General features: G+C 57.6%; 1 protein-coding gene across 5 annotated transcripts in view; it reads right to left on the minus strand.

The window, feature by feature from the left end:
• GTF2IRD1 (GTF2I repeat domain containing 1) overlaps positions 1-18,785 on the minus strand; it is a 115,433-nt gene that overhangs the window by 49,288 nt on the left and 47,360 nt on the right. For 4 of the 5 annotated variants that reach the window (XM_043455666.1, XM_043455667.1, XM_043455671.1 and 1 more), the window contains 9 exons: positions 18,137-18,447; positions 17,038-17,127; positions 14,688-14,771; positions 9,297-9,480; positions 3,921-3,946; positions 2,905-3,013; positions 2,038-2,075; positions 1,374-1,454; positions 495-584 (listed from right to left, as the gene is read on the minus strand). In XM_043455666.1, coding sequence (XP_043311601.1) covers positions 495-584; positions 1,374-1,454; positions 2,038-2,075; positions 2,905-3,013; positions 3,921-3,946; positions 9,297-9,480; positions 14,688-14,771; positions 17,038-17,127; positions 18,137-18,447 — 1,013 coding nt within the window. The remainder of the gene's footprint in view (positions 1-494; positions 585-1,373; positions 1,455-2,037; positions 2,076-2,904; positions 3,014-3,920; positions 3,947-9,296; positions 9,481-14,687; positions 14,772-17,037; positions 17,128-18,136; positions 18,448-18,785) is intronic. The other variant, XM_043455668.1, reaches the window with a different exon arrangement.

The raw sequence follows: 18,785 nt of genomic DNA on the forward strand, positions 1-18,785 counted from the left end.
GGGTTCACTGCTGTCCCCAGGCCTTTGCATGGGACCTGGTACATAGTAGGTGCTCGATAAATAGCTACTGAATAAATGAACAAATTTATCCACATGGGAGCTCCTGGGAAAGACATAGTAACCAAATTGAATATAACTCAGAGCCTATTTCAAATTTTCAGAAAGGAACCTAGGCTGGTTGGGGGAGTCAGGCACTTACTGCGTTTCTGCTGAGGGGGGCAGTCAATACCCAGAAAATTCCCAGGGAGGTGGGTTCCAGCCCATCTCTTTACTGTTACTGTTAGTTGCTCAGTTGTATATGACTCTTTGTGACCTCATGGACCATAGCCCGGCAGGCTCCTCTGCCTGGGATTTCCCAGGCAAGAGTACCGGAGTATGTTGCCATTCCCTTCTCCAGGGGATCTTCCCCATCCAGGGATCGAACCTGGGTCTCCTGCAGTGCAGGAAGATTCTTTACTGTCTGATCCACCAGGGGAGCCCAGCCCATCTCTTACCAGTCAGCATCTCCATCCCGTAACCAGAATCTTCTGAGGGCAGATGTCCAGGCATTGAGTCTGTCATTTCTTCAGAGGCTGGGGAAGGGTCTGGAGGCAAAACTCCAAATGATGACAGCATCTTCTGTCTGTCCCACCCTGCCATGGTCCCCAGGGACCCCCAGCCCTGCATGCCCAGAGAGCAGGACCCTTCAGGAAGCCTCCCCTTGGACTCTGGGAGGGTAGCTGTGCCAGGGGTCAGCAGGGGCCCTGGGTTTACCCCATACTGAGCCTCCAGAGGCCAAGGACATGCCCCCCTTCACAGACGGGGAAACTGAGGCTCAGAGGGATCCAGGTCTGGAGTCAAACTCAGATCTTCTTATTCTAATGACCTCTTTTTTATTTTCTTTTTTAAAAAAATTCTTTGCATTTTATTTTATTTACTTTTTGGCTGTGCAGCATATGGGATCTTAGTTTCCTGACCAGGGATTGAACCTGTGCCCCCTGCAATGGCAGTGTGGAGTCGTAACCATTGGACCGCCAGGGAAGTCCCTCCGATGACCTTTGCTTCTCCCCACTCTGCTTTGCAAATCCCAGGGAATCCAGGCCAGAGAGGTGATGGCTGTGGGAACCTTAAGGAAGGTCGGAGCCGAGACCTGACTCCCAGCCCAGAGGGCAGAGGTGGCTGCAGAAAGCACCCAAAACGCTGCACCCTTTCACGGGCAGACCAGACCGAGAAACAGCGGCCTGGAGACACCTTCTTGGCCGGGGCAGGTGCTCGGGAGACAGAGTGGGTCAGTCCAGGAGGGGATGTGTTTGTTGCGGCAGTTCCAGGGCCCCCGTTTTGGGAGCTGCTCCATTTCTGAACGTTCAAGTAGGGGCGGCAGGATCAGCCCTTACCTGGGACAGTGACCTGAATGATATCCGGATCCTCTGGTTCGATTTTGATGGGTCTCAGCCCACTCAGCTCCCCGGAGGTTCCTGCAAAACGAGGGGAAGACAAGGGATCCGGTCAGGTGCGGGCGTGAACTTGGCCCAGCGAGCCAGGTCACTCCTAAATACTCCTGTCTGGGACTCGTTAGTAGCGCCAGAGAAAGTCAAATCAGCTCTGGTGTCTGATCTATAGACAGATGCGACGTATAGACCTGACCACTGAGACCGGAATCGCCAAGGATGAGGAGGCGGTGGTAGAATCCTACACAAAGCCACCACATCCCATGTGTGCCTCTGCGGCCCCCAGCCTGCTCTGCAGCTGGGAAGGAGGGACACTGGTGAGCAGAGGAAATTCCTTAGTCCTCCGGCAAAGACTGCAGATGGGAGGAGAAGGGGACAACAGAGGATGAGATGGTTGGATGGCATCACCGACTTGATGGACATGAGTTTGAGTAAACTCTGGGAGTTGGTGATGGACAGGGAGGCCTGGCGTGCTGCAGTCCGTGGGGTCACAAAGAGTCGGACACGACTGAGCGACTGAACTGAACTGAACCGGGCTCATGGTCTGAGCCTGCTTCCTGTCCAAGGCACCCACCGCCCCGGACACACGCAGTGGGTTCCAGCTCCTCACCTGGCCCACAGTCTTCGGAGAGACCGCTCTTGTCTGACCTGTGGGAAGGAAGTCGAGAAACGACATAGCATCAGCTCCAGTTCTCGCCCTTCAAGCAGTCACGGAGCCTCGATGGCTGTCAATCCAGAACATACCCCGGACTGCACCGGCTCCCACCCCAGCAAGACTCCCAGGGTCCCACTGCCCAGGATAACAGTCTCCTGGCTGCCCCGGCCAAGGCCCTGCTCCCTTTCCTGGAGTGACCTTCTAGGCGCCCACCTTGCCCACCTGCTGGGAGCTCCTGAGGCCTGGGTCTGGCCAGTCTAGGAGCCCCACAGCTTAGCACGGGGCGGGGGTTTGATCAGGGCTTGCTGGGGGGATTGAGAGATGTAGGGATCCCCAGCCTGGAGGGGGTTGGGGACTCTGGGGATGGGGGACGTGAAGCTGGGGAGGGCCCTGGGTTGGATGATTCGGTTCATTCACAGAGCACCGTCGGGGTAGAACCAGACTGGATGTGGGGACTCCGGGACAGATGGCCCATCCCTGGCGCCCAGGAGCCCAGGGCCTCCGTGGAGACATTGGTGAAGGGTGAGCAGGCCATGAGCGGAGTGCAGGGTCTTGTGGTCAGGCAGGGCAGACGCCAGTCTAGTCTGGGTGGCAGGGAAGGTTTCTTAGATCCCGAAGGGTGATGAGAGTCCTCTGGGTGGAAGAAAATCAGCGGAGTCTCTGTGCTCTTTCTGGGCCCCTTTAGATTCTCCCAGGCCCGCAGTGGGGCGGGGCACGCGGTGTCTGTGTGGGACGGCCCCATGTGGGGTGTCCAGGTGGAGGGAGCCAGCCTGTCCCTGCTCCTCCCCGCAGAGCTTGGGTGGGGACGGTGGATGGCCTTACCGGGCGGTCCCAGCCAGATCCAGGATGGCAGCACGGGCCACCTCCGTAGAGGCGTCCTCTGGCGGGCTGGCCGGCTCCAGCTTTGTGGGGTCTTTGGTAAACTTGTTCCCTGGTGGGGAGAGGCAGGGAGGGGCAGGGCGGTCAGGGTGGAGGTCTCCAGCCTTCTCGGCCTGGGGGACGCCTGGGGGCAGTTGCTGGGGGGCTCCCCTCACACGTGGCCTGGCTTCCGCCCCTCCCTGTGGTCTCCGTATCCAGCCGAGCCGGGAAGGGGTCCAGGGGGAGAGGCCCCTCCTGGGACGAGGAGTAATGATGGTGAGGATCTCAGAGGATGGGGCAGGAAGGAGAAGCCGGAAACGGCCACCCCGACCACACACGTGCTACTGGGGCTCAGGCAGCCCTTGGGAAAGGGGCTGAGTCTCCCCAGGGCTGTACCACGGGACCACCCTCTACATTTAGTTATCCCAGGAACCCAGAGCACCAACCCAGAGGACGGAGCCCTTACCATTTCTCGGATGTGGAAACTGAGGCCCATATGACCCTGCCCAAGGTCACGAAGCTGGGGGGAGGTAGGGACCCAGACACATTGCACCCCAAGATGCGAGCTCCCATTGCTCTACCCAGCAGAGCCCACCTCTTCTTCGTGAGAGGCAGCCCGCCCACTGCTCAAAGCCTGGGCACGTGGGTTTGCATCCAGACCCCGGAGCTCACTAGCTGGATTTCAGGGAAAAGAACAGAACCCACTTGAGGGACTATGGAAAACTAAAATAAACTAAAGTTAAAAATGCTGACAGCTGAGGCGAGTACCTCTCACATGTTAGCATTTGGCAACATCTGGGGCTGGGTGTCCTGACAGTCTGTCTGCACCTGGGAGCTGGGGGCCCCCCATGTCTGCCCCAGCATGCGGAAGCCACCCCCAGGCTCCCTTCCCACCCCAGGGTCCAGTGTGATGGCAGCTCAGGCACTCAGGGGCATCAGCTTGGCGGCTTTAGAACGAACTGGACGGTCCCCACACATACCTGTGAAAATTCGCTCGTCGAACATCCTGGGGAGAGAGGAGAGACGGGCATGAGAGGGGAGCCGGGCTCAGGTCCCCTCCATGACAGTCACTCTAGTCCCACATGCACGGCTACAGCTGCAGACCTGGGCACCCCAGGTGCAGGCTGGCCACATGTGGGGGCAGGAGAGGGCATGGTCCAGAAAAGCCAGATACCCGCCAACAGCCAGACATCCCAAACCACTTCTCCACAGTCAGGGAAGGCATCCATCGGCCAGGCCCTGGGGGGGTCCCAGAGGGTCCAACCTATTCATCATGACACCCAGGGACGTGGAGGGGGGCGGCTTCCTCCAGCCCCCTGTTGTCCTTGGGCACAGTTGCTGGGTAACTCACACCTCTTTCCCACCAAGGCTCCGCAGTCTTTACCTACCACCACCTGGGTCTCAGCGACAGGAGACCCTGATCCCCCAACACAGGCCGGGCTTGTCCCAGATTGCAGCCTCACAGGGTGACATATGGGACCTCTCAGGGGTGTCTCAGAAGCCTAGGGGACCCAAGCAGGAAGGGGGTCGGAAAAGACTTCCTGGAGCCGCGGATGAGGAGCTCAGGTGAGAGGCCTGAGAGGCGGTCAGGTAGAGACATGGGGGACGGCTGGCAGTTCCACGTGGCCAGCTGGAGGTGTCCCGTGGGAGGTGACCAGCCTGCAGCGCTGTGCCCAGGCAGGTGGTCGCTACCCCATGGGCAACAGGGAGCCTCCAAGAGGGCATGGCACCCGCAGATCACTCCACCATCACACAGAGAACGGACTGGAGCGGGGATGGCTGATGGCCCAGGGGCCACTCGGGGACTCCTGAGTCATTCTGATAAGACACCTGGAATTCTAATTCCAGGAAACAAGGATGGAGTAAAGGTCGGCGAGGCTAGCTGCCTGCCTCCAGGGCTGCTGTTCTGTCTGCTTCGCTCCCAGCCCCCAGGAGGGTGACCCCCAGCAGGCTGAGGAGCTTCCCGCAGCCGGTCGGGGGGCAGGGGGGCGGCTGCGGTACAGCCTGTGTGCCATGGAGCGGCTGGACAAGGGGCCAGGGCTTTGGGCACTAAACTCAGGCTGCAGAGGTGGCGTGGGACAAATGAAGGGAAGTGTGTGTATGTTAGTCGCTCAGTCGTGTCCGACTCTTTGCAGCCCCATGGACTGTATAGCCCGCCAGCCTCCCTGTCCATGGGATTCTCCAGGCAAGAATACTGGAATGGGTTGCCATTCCCTTCTCCAGGGGAATCTTCCCGACCCAGGGATTGAACCCACCTTGCAGGTGGATTCTTTACCCTCTGAGCCACCAGGGAAGCCCCCAAAAGGAATGGATGTCTGAGTCAAAATATAACCGGACCCAAAAGTGCCCAAGGCGGGCCCAGAGGGAAATTCAAACGGAGGCAAAAAGGCTGGTGACACAAGGCAGAGTCTGGGTGGCCGGGGCGGTGAGCCTCTAAGCAAGACGCCTTCTCTGATTCTGAGAGGCCTCTGGCTCCTCCGATGTCCCTGGAGGCTCATACTTGTCAGGGTCCCCCGAGGCTGAGAAGCAGCCACAGGGAGTAATTCTGGGGCCACCTGCCTTCTTCTCCGAACCACTTCCTCAGCCCCGCCCAGCGATGGGAGGCCGCCAGCATTAATGGCTGTTTTATGATCTATGGTTACATTTACTACCAGGGAGCACGCCGGAGGGGGCTCGAGACCTTGGCCTGCAGTCCCTGGTAGAACTGGAGGCGGCGGGCAGATGACAGGGAGAAGGTCTGACGTGGGAAGCCCCTAAGCCCCTTACTCACATCCATTTCGTCTCCAATCAGTGTTATGAGGCTTGAACAATCATCGGTCCCATTTTACAGATGAGGCAAGCGAGGCACGGAGCAGTTCAGTAACTTGCCCAAGGACACACAGCTGGGAAATGGTAGGGCCATTCAAACCTAGGTTTTCGGCACTGATATGCTCAAGTACTCGCCTATGTGGAGGGAGATGAGGTCAAGGGAAAGGCCTTGTGTTTATTGAGCAGCTACAACAGGCCAGGTATGTTAGGTCCACCTCCTCATTTTAGGTTGAGAAACACCTGAAAGGTGGGGCATCATTTAAAAAAAAAAAAAAAAAAATTTATTTGGCTGTGTCGGGACTTAGTTGCGGCATGGGGGATCTTTAGTTGTGCATGCAAATTCTTTCTTATGGCATGAGGGATCTAGTTCCCTGACCAGGGATCAAACCCGGGCCCCCTGCATTGGGAGTGCAGAGTCTTAGCCACTGGACTATGTCAGTGAGGGGTGTGGGCACCATTATCTCCGTTTTTACAAATGAAGACACTGAAGCTTAGAAGAGAAGTGCTATTCAAGCTTATCACACAGCATGTGATTTCAAGCCCGGTCTGCCTGATTCCGAGCTTCCTCCTCCAGGAAGTCCCACAGGCTTGCTGCTCAGATGCCACCGAGTCTGCACCTGAAAACAAGTTGTTTTGATTCTCCCGGGACTCATCACAGGAGTGACCATCACTGCTGGGGGCAGGTGAGGACTGTGCCTGCCGTTTCACGAGGTCCTCAGTAGAACTCAGTGACGGGCTCGGCCTGCAGGAGGCGCCTGGCAAATACTAGTGAGGGATTAAACGAACTGCAGTTTGGATAGAGGGAGATGAAGGTCAGTCACAGTGAGGATGCAAACACCACAGTCAGCATGTAAAGGGTTACTGGGGTGTCCTTGCTGCTTTCTGCTCCCTCTCCCTCGCTACCAGGAGACAACTGAAGACAAAGGACCCAGGCAGCAGCAAGACAGATTTAAGCTAGACAACAGTAGGCACTTCCCGAAAAAAGGGCGCTTGATTTCAAATCACCTCCAGAGTGATTTATCAAGTGGGATCCCTGCCCTGGGGAGGGGACAAGGGCACAAGAGGCGGCTCAGAGGTGGTCCCACTGCCACCCGTGTGATGGAGGGCTCGTGGGGGCGCTGATGGGGGGAAGAAGCCACCTGCTGCTGGAGGGGTAAATTCTTTCTGAAGGAGGACAACGGGCAGCTTCCAGGCAGGAAAGGGACCCTTGAAAGACAAGACAGATGGGAAGGAGGGTGGGGAGCAGCTCCAGGCAGAGGGAAGGGTTTCAGCAAAGGATGGAGACAGGGGAGGCAGCAGGAGCTCAGGGAACCAGGAGGGAAGGTGCAGAGAAACCAAGGTGCGTATGGAGGTGGCCGATGGATGACAGCGGGGTACCCTGGAAGCGGTCACATGGTGAAGGGTTCTGGGAGGGGGTCCCCCGCCGTTAGAGTTGACTTTCGGAGTCACCACCCTCAGTGGCAGCGAGATGCCTGCCCAGCTCTGGGCCATGCTCAGCTTCCTCTTCTGGCGACCCCTCCCCTTCCTGACCCCAGCCTCTAACATGGAGATCCCAGGGTCCAATGTGGGCTCTCTTCTCTGCTCATTTCTCTTTCTCTCCTCTGCCCTGTGATCCCTTCCTGGACCACACTGCCAACTCTCAAGATTTTTTATAGTTTTTTTTTTTGGCCATGCTGCATGGCATGAGGGATCTTAGTTCCCCGACCAGGGATTGAACCCAAGCCCTCTGCACTGGGAGCGTGAAGTCTTAACCACTGGACCACCAGGGAAGTCTGCAACTCTCAGATTTCTATCTCCAACTCAGACCTGAGCTTCTGAACTCTCAGTGGGGCCTCTGAAAATTTCATCTCCTGAGCATCTCCAAGAGGAACTCAAGCAGCCATGTGGGGGTGATCCTTCTTCCCCGCCCCCCCACCCCATTTCCACAGTCCACCCACCAACACATGCCATTGGCATCACCACTCAGATTCGATCCCCAATCCAGCCACTTCTCTACCTCCACCCCTCATGCCGACCAGGCCTGTGGCTGCAGTCACCAACTCACACCAGTCTCCTGCTCTGCTCCCTAGAGTCCATTCTAGGAGCCAGGCTGGCATCGAGCAACCCTACAGAGGTCCTTCCCAAGGCTCCAGAACAATGGCATGCTCTCAAAGACAATCCCCACTCTCTGGCATCCCGGGTGTCTGGGCTGCTCACTGAGGTCAATTCTTTTGCCTAGACACTGCCCAGCTGGGTGTGGGCGGCCCTTCTCAGCCTCCAGGTCTGGCTTAACCGATGGGACCTTCAGAGACCTCCTGACCACCTTCAACGGTTATTCACCACCCCCTCCCCCCACCATTTTTCCTTTCTCCTATCACCCTGTTTATTTCCTAAGCTCTAAGAAATCAGATGGCATGAATCCAAATTTGGACAAGCACTTACATCCATCCATCCATCCATCTGTTCCACAGATAGGTATTGGCATCTCATGCATACCAGGAACTGCTGTGGGTGCTGGGGATTCGGCAACCAGCCACAAAGCCCCAGCTTACAGTCTAGCGCATCAAACACGCAAGCGGGCATGTGAGTCCACGCACACAGTGGGAGTGCGCCCTCAGAGAGCTCCCGGAACAGACGCCTGGGAGGGGGCCAATGCAATCAGGGCCGCTGGAGGCAGGGGGCTGGACAGAATGGCCTCTGGCCCCCTCCCTATCACCTCTAACTATTTAGGAGGAAGCATCCCAGGAAGCCTGGCCTTGCCTGGAGACGCTGGCTCGGCAGTGAGTTGAGCCGGATGTGAGGGCAAGGCCCCCTGTGGGAGTTGGGAGACAAGGCGGGGGTGGGCGATGGGCGGGCAGGTGGTAGGTCTAGGTCTAGGAGCAGGGGCTGCCGTTCTGGAGTCCGTCGTGCCTGCCCTCTCCCACCCACCTGCCCCGGGAAACTGGTCACCTGGAGGAACAGGGAAGGCAGACAAGCTAGCAGCAGGCGGGGCCACCCAGTGGGAGGCGCAGAAGGCGAGAGGCGGCCCAGTCCCGTCTGAGCTCAGGTGGGCCCCCTCTGAAGCCAGTTAAGGGCAAAGGCCTCAGGTCTTCTTTATTGTTGCTGTTTAGATACACAGTCGTGTCCGACTCGTCTGTGACCCCATAGACTGTAGCCCGCCAGGCCCCTCTGTCCATGGGATTTCCCAGGCAAGAATACTGGAGTGGGTTGCCATTTTCTCCTCCAGGGGATCTTCCCGACCCAGGGATGGAACCCGCGTCTCCTGCATTGGCAGTTGGATTCTTCACCACTGCACCACCATGAAACCCTCAGGTCTTCTTTAGGGGCAGGAAAACACCTCTAAAAACTTAGCAAGTGCCCACATGGGCCAAGCACTGTGCCTCCATTTTTCCATTTCATTCTCAGAAGAGGCCAGAAGGAGGAGGCCACACAACTGTCAGAGAATCCCTTCGTTCACCCCAACCCCCTGTCACTGCCCCAGGGCCCCGCGTCATGCCTGTTGTCACCCCCTGCCCAGCCCTGCCACCCCGGTACCCCGAGCGCGGGCTTCTCTGCACCCCGCCCCCTACCTCTTAATGACAAAGTGGATGCTGTGCCGCTCCTCCAGGATCCGCTTCAGCTTGGGGACTCCGTAGGTGCAGGGGCGCTTGAAGGGGATCTTGTCTGGGATGCCCACGATCTCCACAGCCTCTGGGTCGCAGGCGATCTTCCTGTAGGGGACGGGGACCATGTGGTCCAGGCCCAGGGCTTCCGCTGGAAGGGCAACGGCAAGGCTGAACGTGGGATGGAGGCTGCAGGACATGCGGGGCCCCAGGGCCTGGTCATCACCACCTCCCACCTCCCAGGTACCAACCACTCTGGCCACACAGCAGCCAGAGGGGATCGTCCTGAAATATGTCACTCTGCTCTTCAAAAAACGCCCATAGTCTCCCATCCCACTCAGCAACAGCCAAAGTCCTACAAAGCCCTATGTGACCAGAACCTCTGACCTTGTCTCTCTCCTTCCACCACTCTCTGCTTGCTCACCCTAGTCTCTCCAGCTTTCTTTTTTCTTTCTTTTGCCATGTGAGATCTTAGTTCCCTGATCAGGAATTGGAGGACGGGGTCTTAATCACTGGACCACCAGGGAAGTTCCTCTCCAGCCTCCCCATTGCTTCCCTAATGTGCCAGGCACACACTCACCCCAGGGCCTTTGCACCTGCTCTTCTGTCTACTTACTCTTCTCCCAGATCACAATAGCCTTCCTTCCCTCCCTCTCTCCATTCAAGCATCTGCTCAACTGCCACCTTACCAGCCTAAAGCAGCCCCCTCCTTCCCTCCCAAGCCCACTCTGGTTTGTTTTTCATCCCACACTTATCATAACCTGACGTTACAAACACATTTATCTGCGCATTGGTTCACTGTCTGGGACTGAACTAGGCCAGGACACACAGTAGGTGCTCCCTGTGTATCTGGGAGTGAATGAGCGGCTTCAGGAAGCTTCCAGGCTCATGTTGGGCTCTCGGCAAGATGCTTCCGGTCAGACAGGCATGCTCTCTCCTCCAGGGAGGGGCCCAGTGCCCTGCTCCCTCGTCAGTGACATAGATGAGACGCCGCCGGAAGCGGACAGCTTTGCCAACAGCAATGTAGACGGAATCCGAGCTCGGGAAGTGGTTCTTTGTTCTTTTCTTCCAGACCATGTGGTGTGGTCCTGCCATTTCAGTCACTCATACACCCCAGCTTCTCCTTTTATGCTCTTTTTTAGTATTTTAAATAATTAGTTAATTAATTTGACTGCATCGGGTCTTAGTTGTGGCAGGCAGGGTCTTTCCTTGTGATGCGTGGGCTCAGTAGTTGACACGTGCGGGCTTAGCTGCTCCAATGGCATGTGGGATCTTAGTTCCCCAACCAGGGATCGAACCCACGTTCCCTGCATTGCAAGATGGATTCTTAACCACTGGGCCATCAGGCTCCTCCTTTTCATTTATTCTCTCACCCAATAGTTTTGAATGCCTAGTATGGGCTTGATGGTGCTATCATGGGGCCCCAAGGCCTGGGAGACAAAGCTGGGCCGGGTGTCCGCTTTGCTCATGCCTTGCCCAAGGGTGTCTCCAGCCTGTCCCAAGGCCCCGCCAGCTCCTCTCTGCCCCTCAGGCCGCTCTCCATCCTGGCCTGGCTCCTCGGGTCATGCCAGGCTTCATCTGCATCCAGACAAGTGCCAGCCCAGACCTGGACCGCCTTCCCTGCCGTCAGCCACGCCGGGACCCCGGGCAGGGCAGAGTCCCTGTCCAGGATGCTCCCTGGGGCGCCGCCAAGACTGTTTCTCTGTTGACGCAGCCCAGGTCTGCGTTGGCGGCTTTGGCAGCCAGATCCCACTGTGAAGATCACACTTGGCTTGTTGTCTAATTAAACCCTTGAAATCTCAGCAGCTGTCAAACCATTTCTCCCCCACCCCCCGCACCGGTTCCCGAGTATCACCAGCCACCCCCCAGCCTCAGTACTTGAGTGATGGGTTCTTGGGTTTTTCGAGTCCATGTGAATCCAACTCCACTCGGGTTCATCTGACTTGCTGGGCCTGTCCTGCCACCGGCCCGGACAGAGATCTGGTTCGCAGAAGCCCCAGCTGCTGACTGCTTGGAAGGGGTGGATGGAGCCCCCATGTACAATCCTTGGGCCCTTGTGTCATTTCAACCTCTCCTCAGTGGTAGAGATGGTTGAGGCTTCCTGAAGGCTGGGGTCCCCGCATTTCTTTTCTTGTTTTTTCCCTTTGCACCTCCAGCCCCATCACTGGCCCACTTCGCCCAGAGTTGGGAGCTGAAACGGCATGGGTGGGGACCAGGAGCAAGATCTGCAAGTCCTGGGTCTGTGGGACGCTTCAGGTATCCAGACAACGTCCCCACACCCAGAGGGTCTCCCAATAGTCGTGGGGAGCAGCTTCTCCCCTGGGGAGCCGAAGGGACAGCTCAGAGGGAGCCCTGGCCTGAGGAGGGGCGAGGTCTCAACCACTTCAACCCCAACACTCCTCCTTGGGTTTGGCCACAGTGGTGGGCCACGGTGCTGGCCTCGGGGACAGGCGCAACATTCTGGAAACATCCAGCACACACAACAGGCTAAAGACTGGCACCTGCTGTGCCCACGCGGTGAGGGCAGAACCCACCCACTGCAGACGGACCCAACCTTCCCCAGCTACCCTCTCTCTGCTCCCCCATCCGGCTCACACCTGCCTGGGGAGGAAGGGGAGAAGCTCAGGTGCTGAGAGCCCTCTGCAGTACCCCGCCTCGCTCAGCCCCACCCCAACCCGGACGGCCCAGCCCACTAAGCCCACGGGACTCAAGCCTCCCCAGCCCCAGGGTGGATCAGAGAACACCTCCTCCAGGAAGCCACCCCAACTCCCCAAGCCTGGCTCTGAGTCATCCTCCCTTTCTCAGGCCCCCCACCCCCTGCACGCTATGACACAGCAGCACGCACTACCGTATACCACTGTGTACCACCGCAGACACATCTTCAGGCACCCGCTGAAGCACCTTGAGACCAGAGCCGGTCTGAGTGCCTGGCACAAGGTCGGGGGCTCAAAACGCATGACTGAGAAGGGAGCCAACAGGTCAACGAGTGAGAGCAAAAAGGAAGGGAGAAAGGGGCTTCCCTGGGGGCTCGGGGGTGAGGAACCCAGCGGCCAATGCAGGAGATGTGGGGCCAGTTCCTGATCGGGGAAGATCCCACGTGCCTCTGGGCAACTAAGCCCGTGCACCACAGCCCCTGAGCCTGTGCCCCAGAGCCCATGCTCTGCAACAAGAGAAGCCCACACGCCACATCTAGAGAGCAGCCCCTGAGCCTCGCAACTAGAGAGAAGCCTGTGCGGCAACACAGACCCAGCACAGACAAGATAAATCAATAACATTAATTCTTGTAAAAAAAAAAAGGGAAGAAGCAAGTGCGGTATGTGATATAATTAGGTACACATGTGATCTTCAATTCTGGTGTGTGTGTGTGTGTACGCGTGTATGTGTGTGTGTGTGTATGCATGTGTGTATGTGTGTATGCTTAGTCACTTCAGTCGTGTCCAACGCTTTGAGACCACATGGGCTATAGCCTGCCAGGCTCCTCTGTCCAGGTGATAATACTGGAGTGGGTTCCCATTTCTCCTCCAGGGGATCTCCCCGACCCAGGGATCAAACCCCTATCTCCTGCGCCTCCTGCATTGGCAGGTGGATGCCTCGCCGCTGAGCCACCTGGCAATCCTTCTGGCAAGTCGCTAAATCCCCGGAGGGGGTGGTGGGAACTGCAGATGGGTAGACAAGTTGGACAGAAGTGTGGGTACCCTGGGGACCCATTACTTGTGAATGGTGTCTGAAGCAAGGGTGCAGTCTTGGGGGACTGTGCCCTTAACCTGGGGGGCAGTCTGTAACTCCGGGCAGTTAGGGTCAGAACTGAAACAAGATGTCGGGCCCCCAGCTAGTGTCCACAGAACTGGAGGGTTGCATGGCGTGGAAAACACAGATTTCTGCTGTCAGAAGTGCTGTGAGCAGAGGAAGAGGGTTTATTTCTTTAGCCAAGCAAGCGGGGAGAGGGGCTGGCCAGGTGGCTCAGTGGTAATGACTCCACCTGCCAAGCAGGAGACTCGGGTTCGATCCCTGGGTCGGGAAGATCCCCCGGAGAAGGAAGTGGCAACCCACTCCAGTATTCTTGCCTGGAGAACCCCATGGACGGAGGAGCCTGGCGGGCTACAGTCCATGGCGTCACAAAAGAGTCGGACACAACTTGGTAACTGAACAACAAGGAGGGGAGGGAGGGCAGTGAAGCCATCTTGATTTGGGGCCGGTCTGGTCACAGTGAGAAGGCCAAGGTTAGGGAGGACTGGGCAACTCCAGGGCATCCGGCAAGTGGCCGTGGACTCCCAGGGCGGTGCCCTCCCCTGACCCCACAGGAGCAGCAGTTCTGCAGGTCCCAGACCCTCCTCTCTGTCCCTGTAGCTCTGGGTGGTGCCCCCTCCCCCCGGCCTCCTCCTTCGGTCTCCTCATGCAGAAGGACCACCCCCCGGGGGGCTGCACGATGCCAGTGAGTTCAGTGACATCACAGCTGCGTGCCGAGTGATCTGGGGGTACCTGCGTCATCTCATCCCACCATGGCCAGGGCCACACTGCAGCTGATCATTGAGTGGGGCTCACAGGCAGAGCGCAACAGAGGCTGAGCCAGTGAGACGGGACTGCAGAGGGGACCAGGGGTGGGGGGGGACTTGGGGATCCCGGGTCTCAGCGTGAGTTTACAGGTCTGGCCCCAGCCTCCGAGCCAACAGTGGCTGCCCTGCACACTTGGCTGAAGAACCATCTCGTGGAAGACCACCCCCCCGGCCCCGGTTACCACCTGTGCCTGTCTCCCGGAATACTGTGAGCTGACACGCGCTCTGAGCCCAGCTCTGTCCTGGGTGCCAGGGACACCGAGGGGCCAGGGCTGTCTGGGGACAGATACAGACATGGTGCATCACGCATGCGACACGGAACAGAGAGGAAACCATCGGGGATTTTAGGGTTTCCAGGCTGAGTTTTGAAGAACAAGTAAGGAGTTTGGTCCGAAAAACCTGCAAAGGGCTCGCCAGGCAGGGGGCACGCCAAGAAGGGTACACAGGTGAGGTGGTAGCATACGGCGCGGTGCGATGGGGAGCTTGTGGGCAGGCGAGGCCGACAAACATTTTTCTGGATGGTCCCCCAGATGGACAGTCGCCCCACCACGCTTCCGGCCCGCCTCCCACAGGTGAGTCAAAGTCTAGGGCTAGGCCATCAGTCCCGCCCCCCGCCCCGGGGAATCTGGAAGGGAAATATTGACACAACCGCCCCCTCCCCAGACAGGAGACGACATTCGCGTTGACGGCGCGCGGGTGCCAGCATATGGCTCCCGCTGTCATGTTGGGGAACACGAGTGATTGCCACATAATGAGCTGCTCAGCGCGCTGCCAGGGCCACCCCGCGGGCCCGCCGCCCACTCACCATATCTGCTGTTAAACAGGATCTGCACGCACTCCCGCAGGGTGTTGATGTCCTCGGTTTCCTTGATGAAGGCGTCCCATTTCTCTATCAAAACACAGGAGGGGCGAGTGAGGCCCGTCCGAGCGGGGACCCCGCGGTCTGGAGGCCTCTGGCCTCTGTCCGCCCACAGCACGTGTGTGCTCCATTTCTGCAGTCATGCCTGACTCTTTGCGACCCCGTGGACTGCAGCCCGCCAGGCTCCTCCGTCCGTGGGATTCTCCAGGCAAGAATACTGGAGGGGGTCGCCATGCCCTCCTTCTCTAGGGGATCGTCCCGACCCAGGGATCGAACTCGTGTCTCCTGCATTGCAGGTGGATTCTTTACCCACTGAGCCACCTGGGAAGCCCCCGGTCCGCCCCATGGGCAGTGCGTATCATGCAGGCGCAGCCAGTCCATCCTGGGCCTCTCCTGAGTCTCGACCTTTGAAACCTAACCATCATGTCTGATGCAACCGGGTTCTCAACCAGCTCTGGCCTTGACGGCGTCCCCTCGAACCCTCAGCCCTGCTGGCCTCTCCCACAAAGCCAAAGTCTCTGCCTCAATTTAGCAGGAATCACTAAAGAGATCATTTGGTTCGTTAAAATTATAAAAGGAACATCTTTAATTTATTAAGTGGTTATCTGGGCTAAGTACTTTGTACACATGTAACATCCTAGTTGGGGCTTCCCAGGTGTTACTAGTGGTAAAGAACCGGCCTGCCAATGTAGGAGATGTAAGAGATGCGGGTTCAATCCCTGGGTGAAGATCCCCTGGAGGAGGGCATGGCAACCCTCTCCAGTATTCTTGCCTGGAGAATCCCATGGACAGAGGAGCCTGGCAGGCTACAGCCCACGGGGTCGCAAAGAGTTGGACATGACAGAAGCAATTTAGCACGCAATATCCTAGTTAACTCCTCAGAACAATCTGTAAACATAGATAGCAAACGTAGCATTATTTCCATTTTGTAGATGGGAAAACTGAGTCTCAGAGAGACTAAGTAACTTGCCTCAGATCACCCAGCTAGTACCTGGTGAGATTCTGTCTCAGCTTGGATCCCTTGCCCACAGTGGCCTTCCACAAGGCTGTTCTGCGTGAACATCCAGGCCCCCTCCCTGCCTGACATGCACCTTGTTCGGGGGTCTCTACTCTGATCCCAGGACATTAGGTTTCTTAAGGAACTTCTCATTGAAGAGAGGCTGAGACCTCCACAAGGCAAAGTTGCTGCAAAATCTTACTTCATCCTTTTTCTGGTATAAATGAATTCCACATTTTCCTGTTCCCTATATTGCGTGGTACTTTAAAAATGTGTCCACAGGACTTCCCTGGTGGCCCAGTGGCTAAGACTCTGGACTCCCAAAGCAGGAGGCCTGGGATTGATCCCTGGTCAGGGAACTAGATCACACAAGCCACAACTAAGAGTTCATGTGCCCCAACTAAAGATCCTGCATGCTGCAACAAAGGCCTGGCACAGCTGAACAAGTAAATAAATATATTCTTAAGAAGCCTCTCCCTTGCCTGAAGGGCCTGAAATTAAAACAAAAAATATCTGTCCATCTGGCCACATACTTCTTGGACACCTGTCCCTTCATGAGGTGGAGTTTAATTCCTCTCTCTCCCTTTTGAGTATGAACTGGATCAAGTTCTTGGCTTCATTTTTTTTATGGCCATGTCATGCAGCTTGCAGGATCTTGGTTCCCTGACCAGCGACTGAACCTGTGCCCCCAGCAGTGGAAGCATGGAGTCCTAACCACTGGACCGCCAGCAAAGTCCCAGGTTCCTGGCTTCTGATGGGTAGAACATGGCAGAAGTGACAAGTGATTTCTGAGGCTGGGTCATAAAAGACATGTGGCTCCCTCCTTACTCTCTCAGATCACTAATTCCAGGAAGCTAGCTGCCGCACTGTGAGGGTACTCAAGCAGCCCTGTAGAGGCCCACGCAGTAAGGAATACAAACCCTGCCAACAGCCACATGGGCGAGGCTGAAGTGGATCCTCTGGCCCCAGCCAAGCCTTCAGATGATCATAGCCCCAGCTGACATCTTGATCACAGCCTCATGAGAGATACCAAAACCATAACCACCTGGCTACCCTGCTCCTGAATTCCTGATCCACAGAAACCATCAGGCATCAGTGCTTGTCGTTTTAAGTTTTGGGGCAATTTGTCACACAGCACTGTGTAACTATTACATATTGGTTTTACTCACAAGTCCCTTATGCAGTGCTGGTCCTCCTATCTCTCAAAAAGACTCAGGGGACACACATCCATGCCAGGAAGCACCACCCCAGTCCTGGATCCCCACTCTAGGCAGGGTGCTGCCATGGGCACTGTCCTACCTGACTTGTCATGGACGATGGAGAAGAGGATCCGCTTAGAGGCATGGACGTTCTGAATGAGAGGACCTCCAGGACCAGTGGGCTTCTGTCCTGGACAAGGGAGCGGAAGGTACAGGTTCAAGGTGGGCCCTAAGAGGGGTTCCCCTAGATCTGGCCTGGGTGCATAGGTCGGAGCTCTGGGGTAACATTTCCCCGACCAGGGAGAACACAGAACTGAGCCCCGTGATCAGGAACGCAAGGCAGGTTCGCTGACCAGAGGCCTGAGACATGCTGCAGCAGAGTCTGCTCTCTGGATGGCAGATGGGGAAGAAAGTCCCAGCTCCCCTTTTACAGGTGGGGACACATTTCAGGCATACAAGCCCTGTCCTCCTGCTCCGCCCACGCTGTGGAGCAGTGGGTGGGGTCCCTTTTTCTCCTTCTCATGACTCAAGAGCACCCACTCTGTGCCAAGCATTGCACTCGCCGCTTCAGTACAGTGCTTCTCAAACTTGGGCACCCACAGGAACCACCTGGCACACCTGTCAGTTTGCAGGTGGCTGGGCCCCACCCCCAAAGTGCCAGATTCAGCAGGCCTGCGGCTGGGCCCGAGAATGCGCACTGCTAACGTGCTCCGTCATTTCATCACGATGACAATCCAGCTAGACAGGTACTCTCAGCATCTCCATTTTACAGAGGAGGAACCTAGGGCTCAGAGAGGTAGAGAGATTTGCCCTGGAACACACAGCCACTCTGTAGAGGGGCCAAAATAAGGATACAGGTCTTTCTCATGCCCAGTTTTTCCTTGTTTCTGGTACCCCCTACTCCACGCTGGGTATGCAGTAGGTGCTCATTATGCATGGACCTGATTGGTATGCTTACTCTCCCCCTCCAGAGACTCCCCTGGGGATCCTCTTGGGCATCTCTTGCCCCAGATCACAGATGACTGGGCGGAGGCTGGGGTCTGACTGAGTCTAAGCTAGGACGCCAGCTGCCCCACCCCAGCCCCTGGCTCCAAGACACCTCCTGCAGCCCTGAGCACCCCGACCTCCCCTGGGAAGCTGCCCCTGCAGGAGTGACCTCTGTCCCACTCCCAGACTCAGGGGTCCCGGAAGCAGCTTACCACAGCAGTCCGGGAAGTCCTGGGCAGCAGGGGCCTTGGGCTCCGGCCCGGGCCGGCCGAGGCCCAGGTCGCTGGGGCCAAGTGGGCAGGCGGGTGCCTCCTGCTTGAGCTCCCGCACGGTGTGGTTGGGGAGGGCCGTGCTGTACAGAAAGCTGGCCACGGACGAGGAGGTGGCGGTGGGGGGCAGGTCCTGGGGTGGCCCCTTGGGGGTCTGGCCGTGCAGGCCACAGTCCCGAGCCCCCTTGGCTAGCAGAGAGACGCCATTCAGCTCCACCAGGGCCTTCGAGTCCCGCCCGCCATCCTCGAGCGGCCTGGGTGAGGGAAAGGACACGCGATGGCTTCGCACCCCTGTCCAGCCAGGGCTACGTCTGCCCCCAGCCCTCCCTGCCCAGAGCACGACAGCCTGTGAGGCACACGGGATGGGAGCAAGTCCTCATTTACAGGCGGGCGTGCAGGCCTGGGCGGGGGTGTGACACGTCCAGGGCCCTGTGCCTGGACCACCCCCCCCTCGAGGACCGGGGCCCTGCCCCTCGACCTCTGTGCCCCGCGGCCACCCATCGCATCCTTTCAGCTGCAGCCAATCGGCTTTCACCTCCTAATGCATCCTTCCTCCCCAGGCTCATGTTCTGGCCGCGGTGCCCTAGCCCCG

This window comes from Cervus canadensis, chromosome 32 (genome assembly GCF_019320065.1).
Source record: "Cervus canadensis isolate Bull #8, Minnesota chromosome 32, ASM1932006v1, whole genome shotgun sequence".
In the NCBI taxonomy this organism is placed as follows: domain Eukaryota; kingdom Metazoa; phylum Chordata; class Mammalia; order Artiodactyla; family Cervidae; genus Cervus; species Cervus canadensis.